Source organism: Myxine glutinosa, chromosome 2 (assembly GCF_964187855.1).
Source record: "Myxine glutinosa chromosome 2, kmMyxGlut1.1, whole genome shotgun sequence".
Classification (NCBI taxonomy): Eukaryota; Metazoa; Chordata; class Myxini; order Myxiniformes; family Myxinidae; genus Myxine; species Myxine glutinosa.
The window spans coordinates 113846067-113860147 of NC_136262.1; the positions used below are offsets into that span (position 1 = coordinate 113846067).

A 14081-nucleotide genomic window follows, 5' to 3' on the forward strand; every position below is an offset into this window, starting at 1 on the left:
AATTTGTGCAGCCTCTTTCTAATGGTAGACTCATGCACTTTGACATCAACAGTGGCAAGAGCTACCTGTAGGTCCCGTGATGACATTCTGGGGTTCTTAGAGACTTCTTTCAGCATCTTGCGGTCTGCTCTCGGGCTGAACTTGCTGGGGCGGCCTGGCCTGAACAAGTTGACAGTTGTTTAGAATCTTCTCCACTTGTCGATGATCTTCCTGACAGTCGAATGATTGATTTCAAATTGTTTGGAGATCTTTTTAAATCCCTTCCCAGACTCGTAGGCATCTATAACCTTCTTTCTGAAGGCCTCAGAGAGCTCTTTTGATCTAAGTATGGTGACGCCGCACACTTCAACAACAAAGAGCAAACCAAACTAAACGTCTGATGTTTAAATAAGACAGGTTCCTCCAAGATCCTCTCTAACGATGTTCTAATCATTTGCACCTGAGCTGGTGCACCTGATTCTAATTTTAGGTTTTTGAAGTAGTGATAAATGCTGGGGTGTACTTACTTTTTCCACATGCGAAATTTGCATTTATGTTTATTTAAATTATACAATGAACTACAAAATGTAAATGTTTCATGATATTTGTTATATTATGTCACCTTTATCTCTCAATATTGTTGAAATGAAGATCAAATAGCTGTATGTTGAAATATGTTGAAAAAGTCGAAACTTTACATGGTGTGTACTTACTTTTTCATGTGACTGTACACGTGTGTCCAACTGCAGTTCCTGATTGTTCTCTGGGTTCGGTAGCCTCGACAGCGTGTCTGATAGCATCATCTCACGGCCGGCCTTATACTCCAGATCAAAATCGTAGCCTTGGATTTTCACAAGAAGGTGCTGAAGCCGCGGAGGGGCGCTTGTGAGCGGTTTGTTGATGATCATGACCAATGGTTTGTGGCCTGTGTATACCTTGAAGCGTTTCCCAAACACGTAAGTATGGAACTTCTGTATGTCAGCAACAAGGGCCAGGGTTTCTCGTTCAATGTTTGAATATGCAGACTGGGTGGGTGTCAGAGTTCGTGACGCAAAAGCAACAGGCCTGTCATCCTGCAAAAGGCATGCACCCAGTCCCTTCTGTGACGCATCTACTTCCAAAACTGTCTCCTTGTCATGATGATAGTATGTTAGACAGGCGTCTGCATCAACGCTCTGTTTCATTTGCTCAAATGCAAACTGATGGTCTTCCTGCCACATGAATGGCACTCCATTCTTCAGTAAATCTCGGAGGAGTGCCACCTTATCCGCAAATTGGGGAATATGTGGTGACACATAGTTCATCAGTCCAATGAATTGGCTCAAGTCTTCCTTATCCTGTGGTGACGGCATCTTCCGGATGTCGCAGATCTTCCCAGGATCAGGTGAGATTCCTTGTTTGCTGTAGATCGAGCCGAAGAAGTTGATACAGTCGGTCTTGATGATACATTTCAAAGAGTTGAAAACCAGACCCTCTCTTCGTGCTACTTTCATCAGGTTCAGAAGATTACGATCATGCTCCTCTTCAGTTCGTCCTGATACTGCCACATCATCGGAGATACGAATACAGCCTGGTGCTTGCTCGAGTATGCGGTCCATGGCTTGCTGGAACAGATCCTGGCTGACACATAACCCAAAAGGCAATCTCTTGAAGCACCAGCGCCCAAAAGGTGTGCGGAATGTGGTCAAATCCTGGCTTTCCTCATCCAGATGCACAGCCCAATAGCCAGCCCGAGCATCTAATTTTGAGAATATCGTGGCGTCAGCAAATTCTGGGTTCAGCTCGTCTAATGTCGGTATTTTATGTGGACCCCTCTTCAGCCAAGAGTTCAGGCGTTTCGGATTGAGACATACTCTTAAGCTCCCATCTTTCTTTACACTATTACAGATGGAAGAGCACCAATCCGTATGATAGTCCACTTTCCTGATGATACCCTGTTTTACCATTTTCATTAGTTCCTCCTTCAACTTCCCTTTGATGTGAACACTACACTTCCTTGATGCGTCAATCGATGCCTTTGCATCAGGCTTTAGATGAAGCCTCACTTTTCCTTTAAAATTCCCAATGCAGTCAAACCTGTCCGGGAACAGCGTTTTCAAATCATCCACGGAATTCACCTTGTAGGCCTGTTCCTCGTGGCGCATTGGTTTCGCAATGCTTGATGCTGGAGGTGCAGCCTTCAGCAATGTCCTCCGTTGCCCAGCAATGCTGTTTATGGTGACGATGTTGAGCCGTTCACACGCTGGTAGTCCAAGTACTGCAGGTCCAGGTACTTCAACCACATAGTGGTTGTACCTGAACCAATCTGAATCTTTATATCGACACAAGAGCTTGAGGATTCCGTGACACTTGATCTCACTGCCATTTTAAGCAGTGAGCTTGGTCCCACCAAGTGGAGTCAGTTTTGACATCCATTTGTTTCCATACATGTCCTTCACAATACGCGTTGGCAAAGTATTCCCTGACGCACCTGTATCCACTTTCAACTGCAGTTTGTGTACACCTTTCATGTCAGGGCATACAATGTTCAACAATGTGTACACTTCATCCCTCGTCTCCTTCATACACAGTGCGGATACCCTGATCACGTGAAACGGCTTGCTGTGTTCATATGCGTCAGTGTCACTTTCATAACTGTCTTCATCGCCTTCAGTAAAATACCCCGACATTTCATTCACAGAGGTCCCATTATTGTTACTTCCCCGAAGCATACCTCTCAACTTGCTTCTGCTGACTCGACGGCCTCTTCCACCCATTGCAGGATGGCGGCTCCACTCGTATCCATCAGCATATCTCGTGCTTCGTTTGGGATTTTCACAACAACGGGCCCAGTGTCCCAGTTCACCACAATACTTACAATAATCATTGTATGCTGGGGAGTTCCGTGGTGGATGTGATAGTCCACCCTTTTTGCACTTTTGTCGATGTGTCATGGCATTCACAGACGATGAAGGCCCTTCCATCTTCTGGATGGCCTGCTTTCCGATTACCATTGCTTCGTACTTGTGTCCCTCACTTAAAACCAGGTCCATGTCGTACCCGACCTCCTGGTCGAGCAGATGCTTTTGAAAATCATCATGTGGGGTGCTCGCAACAATTAACTCAATAATCCGTTCCGAGAGTTCTGCTTCGGAGAAATTGCACAACCTTCCCTTCCGTCGGCATCGGTTGACGAAATCATCAATGGACTCTCCTTCTTGCTGCCGAAATCTCATCATTTCCAGCCGGTGAATCCGAAAGTTTACATGAATGTCCAACTGATCCTCGAATAATTTATATAATTTATCCGGATCCTTTTTATCATCCTCACTCAGAGTCGATGCATTGATCCGCCTCAGTCCTTCGTCTCCCACAGCAATCTGAATCTTGATGGCCTGTCTGACTTTAGTATCGATGCCCTCGTCCGACAGAACCAAGTTCATTCGTTGCTTGAATAACTTGAAGGTCTCCACCAGCTCCGAGCTGGACCAGTCCATTGTCGGGAACTTCGCCATGTTGAAAAAACACGGAACGTGCCGCCGTGGTAATCCGCAAAGAAAAACAAGACGAAACGCCAAACTGCTTGTTGATCTTCACGATCCCGCGCTGCCACCATGTAGTAAGTTCAGGAATCTCCTTCAATCGAGTGGTTTATTAAAGACAATACCAAGCTCTCACAGAGCACACGGCCATCATGATAGGCCGCCATCAACCACCGAAGCCACGCCCCTAGCCATCACTACGCAGTACGTAGTACCAATCACAACAGTCCTTACATGTCTCGTTATACAGTCCAGGTCGTGTAACCGTGGTCACCTGACATTGCATTGCCCCTGGGAATGCCAACTATATAACACCATTTGGCAGCCGGTCGTCCCCGTTCTGACCACGTAACTGGTCCAGGTGAACTGCTACTTCAGAAGCATAGCTTCAATGCTTGGCATTCCACCCCGCTTCAGAACATTGTTGTTTGTCACACGATCAGACCAGTTGATCCTGAGGATATTCTGCAGATGTCAGAGATAGACTTGTGACAAACGGCGGATGTGCCTTATGCAGATGGTATGTCTCAGGGCCATACAACAGGAAAGGACAACAGCTCTGTTTACTTCACACTTTGGAGAGGGTTTAGTGTCTACTCCACAGTTTGTCACACAAATGATCAAAAGCAGCACAGGCCGAAGTTAGAGGCTTCTCTAGGCTGTAGTTGTTAGAGGCAGTGGTGCCGAGATACACAAAGTAGGTCACCGTCCAGCAGGAGGATCAGCTCAATGTGCGGCATTCCAGGAGCCAGTTGGTGTAAAGGCCTTTGGTCTTTCGGATACTGATGACGTTGATAGAGAGACTGAATGCCACATGGTGACAAACCTGTCGAGAAGATTCTGTAGGTCATGTATGGAATGCGAAACTAGACCAACATCATCAGCAGAGCAAGTCTTGTGCACATATCTGACGAACCTTTGCCTTCACTTCAAGGTGTTGTGTGTTGAAAAGCTTGCCATCGGCACATGTTGTCAGGTAGGCGAAACTAGGCCAACATCATCAGCAGAGCAAGTCTCGTGCACATATTCTGACAAACCGTTGACTTCACTTCAAGGTGTTGTGTGTTGAAAGGCTCACCATAGGTACATGTTGTCAGGTAGGCGAAACTAGGCCAACATCATCAGCAGAGCAAGTCTCGTGCACATATCTGACGAACCTTTGTCTTCACTTCACGGTGTTGTGTATTGAAAAGCTTGCCATTGGCACATGTTGTCAGGTAGGCGAAACTAGGCCAACATCATTAGCAGAGAGCAAGTCTCATGCACATATTCTGACGAACCTTTGTCTTCACTTTAAGGTGTTATGTGTTGAGAAGCTTGCCATCGGTACATGTTGTCAGGTAGGCGAAACTAGGCCAACATCATCAGCAGAGAGCAAGTCTCGTGCACATATTCTGACGAACCTTTGTCTTCACTTTAAGGTGTTGTGTGTTGAAAAGCTTGCCATCGGTACATGTTGTCAGGTAGGCGAAACTAGGCCAACATCATCAGCAGAGAGCAAGTCTCGTGCACATATTCTGACGAACCTTTGTCTTCACTTTAAGGTGTTGTGTGTTGAAAAGCTTGCCATCGGTGCATGCTGTCAGGTAGACGACTTCTGTAACATACCGATTGGCAACATCCAGCACAGCGGTCAGCATGTGACCTGGAACACAAGCCTGTTTAAATTGATGGTACTACGACTTGCACGGAATCTACACTGTGATTCAGGTAAGATGTCTTCAACCACAGTCTGGAGGCGCTTGAGCATGACATTGTCAAGGATCGGACCAGCACCTGGGAGTCGTTAAACACCGCGGTCGTTGCGGCAGTCCAGATGGTTACTCTTTTTATATAAATGGTAGCAGTCAAAGCATCCTTAAGGTATTGTGGAAGCTCCCAATATTCCCGATAAAGTTGAAATATATCGAGCAATGCGGAATATATCTCCACGATTGACTCGAGGACAGCATCACGTACCGTAGAGTGTCGGTTGAGCAGCAACGAATAGTGTTATTTCCATCATGGCCGAATATCTGGCTTATCTGACAGGAGAACATTGCCATCAGAAGGATATAACTGGGTTGTGAATCGATCGGTGTGGACCATACACACCCTTCAGTGACCGAAAGATGTCTCGAGAGTCACCACGATCAACAAGAGCCTGAATTCCATGAGCTTTTTCAACCCATCGGCCATCATCCATGCATCATAGTTCCCATTGGAGGTCCGTCATTGATTGGGCATGCCGCCAACGAACTGCAGCCAGAGAAGATTGGTCGTTGAAAACAGGTGCACAAAGAGAAAACGACATGGAATGGTGTGTAATTTCCCCATATGGAGTCAAACGCACACGGACACACACGTGCTTTGACAATTCTAACTGCATGGGAATAAGAGGCCAATGGGGACAGTGGGGCCAAGCAGTTTTATGTTGGACAATGACGAGCAGTCATTTTTGTTAGGATTATCTGACAAATTAATTGACTAGTTATCTCTTTATCGTGAAAGCTGTTCTGTCATCACCAACAATAGCGGTTTCCTCCATCCATTGTCTCTTTGTTCCTTCCCCAACTCCCAGATCCGTGGGAGGGAGAACTTTGAACTCCTCATGAGGGTGAAGGAGAGTCTGGAGCTTGCGGCTCTGCTTCCCTCACACCTTACAGAAGCTTATCATCATGGGTAAGCCCCAACAATCAGCACAATAGGCCATTGTGTGGCTTCCACAACATTATCTGCACCGCATCTGTTTATCACATGATGCTACTTGGACTAGGTTTTGGAAGCCACACGACATGTAAATAGACCATTGCATGTGTTTAAATGAAGTAGACAGTATGATTGACTGATTCATACAGTCGTGGCCAGAGATATTGGCACCCTTGCACTTTTTTCAAATAACTCACAATTTTGTCTAAAACAAACAAAAAAAGCCTCCACAATTCTTTATTTCACTGTTAATATTACAGAATCTTTGTTTCTGATTCAGAACTTAATACATCCTTTTAAATCAGAAAATAAAAAGAAATGGCATTGACAAAATTATTGACACCCAAGACTTAATATTTGGTATCACGGCCTTTGGACAAAATAACTGCAGTCGAGCGCTTCCTGTAGCCATGAATGAGCTTCCGACACCTCTCAACTGGCAGTTTGTCCCACTCTTCTTATGCAAACTGCTCCATTTCTCCCAGATTTGAAGGGTACCTTCTCCTGACTGCTGTTTTCAGGTCTCCCCACAGGTGTTCAATGGGATTTAGATCTGGACTCATTGCTGGCCATTTCAGAACAGTCCAGCGTTTTGTCTTGAACCATTCCTGGGTGCTTTTTGAAGTGTGTTTGGGGTCATTGTTCTGTTGCAAGACCCATGACCTTCGACGGAGACCTAGCTTTCTGACACTAGGTTGAACAGTGCGCTCCAAAATGCCTTGGTGGTCTCCTGATTTCATGATGCCATGCACACATTCAAGGTACCCAGTGCCAGAGGCAGCACAGCAACCCCAAAACATCACTGAACCTCATCCATGTTTAACTGTAGGGAAGGTGTTCTTTTCTTTGAAGGCTTCATTTTGTTTTCTGTAAACATAGAGATGATGTGCTTTACCAAAAAGCTCTAATTTGGTCTCATTTGTCCACAGGATATTCTCCCAAAAGGATTTTGGCTTTTTCAGGTGTGTTTTGGAAAACTCCAGTCGGGCTTTCTCAGCAGTAGAGTCCTCCTGGGTCTCCTACCCTAGAACCCCCTTTCATTGAGTTGGTGACAGATAATGCAAGTTGAAACTATCTTACCTTGTGTCTGAAGGTCAGTTTGAATCTGTTTGGCAGTTGATCGAGGTTCTTTCTCCACCATTCTAACAATCCTTTGCTGCAATCTTCGATCAGGTTTTCTCTTGCTGCCCTGTCCAGGGAGGATGGCTGCAATGACATGGGCCTTAAAGTTCCTGATAACATTGCGTACGGTGGACACAGGAACATCAAGGTCTCTGGAGATGGACTTGTAGCCTTGAGATTGTCGATGCTTGGCTACAATCTTGTGTCTGACCTCCTCAGACAATTCTCTGGTTTTCTTTCTTTTCTCCATGCTCATGGTGGTACACACAGTGACACAAAACAGCAGAATGACTCCTTTTTTCTATTCAAACTGGTTAAATGAGTGATTTCTATATTGCAGGCACCTGTGAATCACCACAGGTGAGTTCAATTCCAAAGTAAAGAAGAATCACCTGCTTGAAATCTAATTATTTCTGACAACTTCGAAAAGGTGCCAACAATAAATTATTTTCCGTGCCATTTTAGGATTTATGTGTGGAATAAGCTAAGATTTCGTATTTTTTTCAGCTTTTCTTGTTTTGTTCCACTGCAAACCAAAGAAATACATGTGTGGATACCAAAAGATGTTTAAATTTCAACAATTTTCTGGAAGAAATGGTGTATTATTTGAAAAAAGTGCAAGGGTGCCAAATTTTTTGGCCACGACTGTATAATCGCTTCATCCTACAATTCGTCCATTAAAAATGTTAAGTGCGAGAAGAACATCTCCAAACCCATTTTGATATCCATGAGGGACTGTTGACAACTCCCTAAGCCTAGTTGGATTATGTAAGGCCCTGTCTTCCCTTGTGGTTACTCTCAATTCCTCCATTCTCACCTTTCCAGAAGTTCTTCTGGCCTCGGATATGGCTGCAGAGGTGGTATAAACAAGCTATCAGGATTTCCCAAACTCCCGTCTATGAGCCAGCTGATTGATTCGGCGCGTCGAGGGAACGGGACAATGGGTAAGGTAACCATGACAACAAATTGTTCTTCAATAAATGTTTCCAGACATTTTATTGAAAACGCATCAGGTCCAATTTCTCCCAACTACACACCACCCAATAATCCCGAGGTGCTGTTCTTCACCCGATGTTTTCCATAAAGTGCAACCACGTGTTTTATGAACGTCCCACTAACTGGTCCATTATTTCTCTTCATTTAGGATCCATGGTGACACAAGTGCCTCCAACTCCATCTCCTCTAGCTCCAAGCAGCCCCTCTGCACTCCAATTTTCTCCATCCCTGCAAACTCCTCCACCTCCTCCCTACACTGCTGAAAACTCACTATCCAGGTAAATAATGTTCTTGGGGAAAAGGGGAAGTACATTATTAACACCCACACACATAATTGCTTGGTCAGATGCTCAACAACGCTACGTCGTGTTTCTTGGTGTCTGGTTATTACTGGAACATCTTGGTGTCTGGAACATCATTATTTTCATGGTCCATCACATCCTCGCTCTTATTACACCTGAGTCTTTTGTCTTAACTTTGGTCCCCTTCCCTCCACCTCGCACTCTGTTATCTGTTCTGCAAGCTTCCAATTTCCTCTTCTAACGATACGTCTGCGATACGTGATATGCCACTTTCCCCATTTCAATCATAAGTGACAATTTTTACTCTCCTCCATCAATGTCACTATTTATTCATTAATTTCCCTCTCTTGCCAAGGAATTTTTGACATTTCTTCTTCAAAACCAAGTGTCCGCTGCGTCAATACTTTTCCTTTGTCGTGATGTTGAGGTTCCACACCTTCACCCCATAAGCCAGGTGTTGGCTTGATGATGCAACCAGCAGCTGCAGGCTGCATACAAAACAACAACAACCTTTACCCCATATATTAATATCTGCCAAAAAAATTTTTCAACTTAATTTTATTCTTCCTTTCCATATTTGTCATTAAATCTTTCATCTTTCCAAAAACTCGATATTTTTCTTGGGCAATTCCTGATGCCTCTTGCAGCTCCCATCCTCAGATTGTTCCTAAGTATTTGAAACGTTCCACTTCTTCAAGCATTCTTCTTTGGAGTTGAAACACTGCAAATGCTTTGTACTCTGAAAAAGCTCCAAACGACATTGGTTAGAAGATTATAATTAACTCTAACTTTATCTTCCACGGATTCCAAACCTGATTGACAAAGATTGTGGGAACGAGACATGCCAACACTCTCTTTAGAAATACAATAGTTTATTCCATACACCAGACGAAACATCACCGATAGAGCGTGGGTTATAATCTGGCAGCACTTATTCTAAATAAACTGTCTCTCCAGGTGCCACAACAACCATTCAGTGGGATTTGTTGGATAGCCAGGACCTTACGAGGCTGGCAGCTGGTGGATCAATGAGTGACGCTGGGCACATGACATGACATCAGGACATGATGAGTAGAGTATTTTTTATCCTCACTCCCCCCTCACCTCTCCCCCTTACCCCCCCCCCTCAACCCCCACATAGTGGATTCCAACTTTCTTTCCTAAGCCGAATCGCAGAAAAGCCCACATCCCACCAGCCAATGAGTGCCCACGGCATGCGTGATGGCAGCACTATGCTGCCAATCAATGCTCTGTGTGTGCATGGGCCTTGCAGCCAATCACGGTCCTCCACGCCAAGCAGCCCGCACCCTTCTTCTCCAGCCTCAAAGAAGACAGCGTTGTCACCCGGGCAACGCAACAATGGACAATGAACCCTTATTCACATTCATCCAATATTGGTCCAAAAAGTCCAAAAGACTATGCGATTAAATACCATCCCCACCCATGGACATAACTATAGATCTGTATCTATACTATAAGAGCCATTTGTGTGTCTGTGTTGCCATTTTTCACTCACAGAGATGGCTGAACAGATCTTCGTCAAACTTTCAGAGGTTCATCAGTGAGTGTCGGAGAATGTTTTGGGCAAAAAAGAAAAAAATTAATCAATAATATTTAGAAAAACGTTCATTTTTTTTGGATTTTTAAAAACTCGCTTAATAATGCCTGAGCCTTTGTAGCTGTGTTAAAGGTAATACATTTTCCCTGATGCATGCATGTGTGTGTGTGTGTCTGTGTGTGTGTGTGTGTGTGTGATATGATAATGAATATAAATTTCCCTTATTCGGTGTAGGTTGGAGAGTGTTTCGGCACCTACAAAAAAAAAATAGAAAAAAAACGAATTTATTTATTCAAAATGCCAACATGATTAGAACATCACCGGGCAACGCCGGGTACTCCTCCTGCTGGTGTGTGTGTGTGTGTGTGTGTGTGTGTGTGTGTATGTATATATATATATATATTATTATTTTTTTCCATTGGTTATCTCTAATAGGTGGGTTTTAGAAGGTGGGAGGACGTTCTCCCAGAACTCAAAATCTCCACCTCCTTTTTCACGAAAGGATCATTATTCATGAACCAGATTGTGAAACTTCATTTTCATCGCTTTGTTCCAAGGGCTGTTTTCAAGGAGAAAAGGTACTTAAGAACTCTTCCTGTATTTGTGAGGATGTGAAGCATAAGATGGATATTGAAGATGGATGGAGATACAAAAAGCCATTTTTTTGGTCTTTGAGAACACTTTATTTACTCCAAAAAGTACTATTGACCACATTTATCATCACACACTGTGCTAAACACATCGCACCATATTTATGTCTCTCGATTTCTCATTCCCTTCACCTTTTCCCTTTTTCTAGTTTTCTCTGCCGTCTTGGCTGCTCTAGCTGCCTTGAACTGTTCATCTCTCAGGGCCTCAGCCTGGCTTGTCAGCTTGTGAACCTTTCCCTGGAGGTGGGAAAGGGGTGGGGGATGGTGGTACCTTATTTACTGGCAAAGTTTATAACCAGAAATCCATATTCATTGGATCCTTTGCATGATGACATAGATCAACAAGCTTCTGACTAACTGTCCTTTGTTCTTCCCCACACCTCTAAAAATCGCCATTCCACCATCATTTTCACCTTCAGGACCTCAACTCACTGAAGGTCCCCGAACCATATCGGGGGATCATTTGGAAGGCTATCGTCAACATGAAACAAGGTCAAGCTTCTGACATAACTCCGCAAGCACGGCTCATCAAGGAAGAGTTTGCTGGCGTATGTTAGCTCTGCCCGTCCGTAGTTCTGCCCGCCTTTGTCTGCCTGTTTTTACTCTCATCCTTTGCCATCCTGGCTCTTTCTCTCATATAATTGGTATTATTATATCACTTTTGTTCTTGTTTTACAAAAGCTCTCATTTCTCAAGTTTAATTGTTTGAACACTTTATAATTATGTAACCCCACGTGCTGGGTTTGTGTACATGTAGTGGGGTTTTTTTTTACTCAACTTCATACTCTTAGGATGTTCTCAATCAACAGAGGCCACAAGCCACAAGCTTACACTGTGCATCGGGACAATCTTTAATGGAACATAAGCAGAGATAAGCATGAAGGGAATTGGAGAAGCTCAGGTGACCTATTACTACTAAAAACAAAAATCTAACAGGAAGTAAAGGTTTTCCAAAAGAAGTTTTTACATCCAGCCTTCCGCTCACGACCAGGAGGCTCATGCACTTGACCGTCTTGTCTAGGTCGCTCAACAGCCCGTTCTACATCCAGTCTTACTTGCTCTTCCTCCTTTGCCCTTGTCCCTGGGCCAAAGCCCAGCCAGGCAGGAATCTGGGCGAGAGCTTGGGCCTCCGGTCCCCAACCTGTTACTTCTTTGGGGTTGAACTGGAAAAGGTGCGGGCATAATGCGACAGATTAGTGCTGTAGAGAATGTGAATTATTTAAAACAAAAAACAGGGTGAGGTAAGTGCTTTGGGAGGAAGAGAGTAAGTAAGATAAGTTAATTTGTGAGGTAAGGGAGAGGCGACAGAGAATGTAAACTTGATGCAGTAGTAAAGCAACATTGAGGTTCAATAACATTTTCAGGTGATGACTAGATGTTGATGGCAGAGAACGAAAGGTACGTTGAGAGGTTAGAAACAGAATAAGTCACACCTCCTTTTGAAGCCACATGTCTCTTTCTAACCAAGGGTCAAAAGGTGCCGCCATTGAGGTCATTCGGTCAGAGGTCATTGTCATGGCTATCAGCAAGAATACCAGGTGAGCTGCCATGATGTCTGCCAGGGGAAGCAGCACTGATGTAAAACAAGTAGAGAATTCTACGCCATCACGGAGTGAAAATTACTCCATTCTTCAATTGATTTTCCATTGCAAATTGTATCATGTAAACATCAAATATTGACCACATGACATAGAGGTGGCATTAGGTACATTATAAGGTGTTTTAACAACCTTTTCTCGACAAGTTGGAGACTTTAAGCACCACAATCCCTTTCTTAAAATGGCATAACACGAGCCAGCCGTCACCAGGATGTCTCGGTATCGGCACTTACATAATCCACAAAGGCGCAGTCCTTGGGACTCGGACAAAGGCAGGAAAAGACTGACCTGAGCACTCGGTGTCTTCGCTTCTCTTGATATTAATCTCTGTCTTTCTCTCAACTTGCCCGCAGTTTTCGGCCTTTTAAACCACAGCGTCTCGACCCGGCAGCCAATCGTTTCCCAACACCACTTATTCCATGGCCCACCCCCTCCCATATCTTTCTGCTGTTTAACTTTCAATTAATTTTCGGATGCTTCCTTTTCATTTATTTCCTCCTTCGCCCTAATGTTTGTCTCTCAATTAGAGCACCTGCTGCCCACACGGCACTCTCACCTACGCACAAACTATATTTACTCCTAAACTCGAACTTAGTGCATTAGCCACACATGGATGGGGCATGACCTGCACACAGTCCACAGTCTGTCTGTTTGCTTGTGTGTCTGTCTCTTCATGTGTGTATTTATGTGTCTCTTGCCATTTTTCTCTTTTTTCTACAATGTGTAACCCTCATAGAGGTCTTCAGTAAAATGGGAACATGTTCTGGGTGTGATCCATGATGCTAGTCGGTATCTTTTTATCCCTATATATCTCTATCTCTCTCACACACATTGTAAGTGTTAAGCTTTGTGTTTTTCTCTCCAAATATTTTTACCAGACTGAAGCTTTAAAATGTTGGCTTCAACACTGCCTGCCTTGAGGGTTGTTAATTTTTTGGAGTGATCTCTCCCCAGTGTATTGATATACACCTGCACAAATTGATGTGACCATTGGACCATTGCACATTGCCCCTTTTAAATAGTGGTCCACAGTACTGCCATATGGAAATCTGTCTCTGTCTCTCTGTCTGAATTAATAAATTGCTTTTTTATCCTCAAACTTTGCGCCGGGGGTAGTTAATCAAATGTAATTAATTTGTAGGTTTGTCATTTGCACTAAAAGCACGTCAGTCATAAAGAGTGGAAAAGGAAGTGCATTTATTTAGGATTGAGTAAATATTTGATTTACCGAGCCTCTTAAATTGTGACTAAATATATGTGCACTTAGAGAGTGCATTCAAAAGGTTTGTGCCATGAATCTATTTCATTAAAAGCATTCAAAAAGTGTTTTGGCATGAATGCATTTAGTGGTAAAACTCATGTAAAGCAGCATTGCAGGTTTTTGTAAAGATTGCTGTGCTTAACGGTGACCGAGCGCCATTGGTGTCTTCAGATGTTCCACCGTGAGGCCTCCCGTCGCTTCGGAAATGGGGCATGAGGGGATATGTGTCTCACCCATCCTTGTGGCAATTCTCCATGAGCCTTGACATCTGTTAAAAAATAATAATAATGTTTTATCCTTTCAGTCTTATCTGGGACACCATGGAATACATCATACTAAAATTCAACAATGCTACGTATGTCTGAACTACATAGAATCGAAAACTGGGCCAATTTTGAAAACAAAA

The 14081-nt window shown here is 43.9% G+C and overlaps 1 protein-coding gene across 3 annotated transcripts in view; it reads left to right on the forward strand.

Moving 5' to 3' along the window:
• LOC137413313 (tumor protein 63-like) overlaps positions 1 to 13740 on the forward strand; it is a 109937-nt gene extending 96197 nt beyond the window's left edge. For all 3 annotated transcript variants that reach the window (XM_078771451.1, XM_078771452.1, XM_078771450.1), the window contains exons 8-12: positions 6061 to 6161; positions 8136 to 8254; positions 8455 to 8584; positions 10966 to 11059; positions 11236 to 13740. In XM_078771451.1, the coding sequence (XP_078627577.1) occupies positions 6061 to 6161; positions 8136 to 8254; positions 8455 to 8584; positions 10966 to 11059; positions 11236 to 11373 (582 nt within the window). In that variant the 3' untranslated portion in view covers positions 11374 to 13740. The remainder of the gene's footprint in view (positions 1 to 6060; positions 6162 to 8135; positions 8255 to 8454; positions 8585 to 10965; positions 11060 to 11235) is intronic.
• Positions 13741 to 14081: the final 341 nt, after the last annotated feature.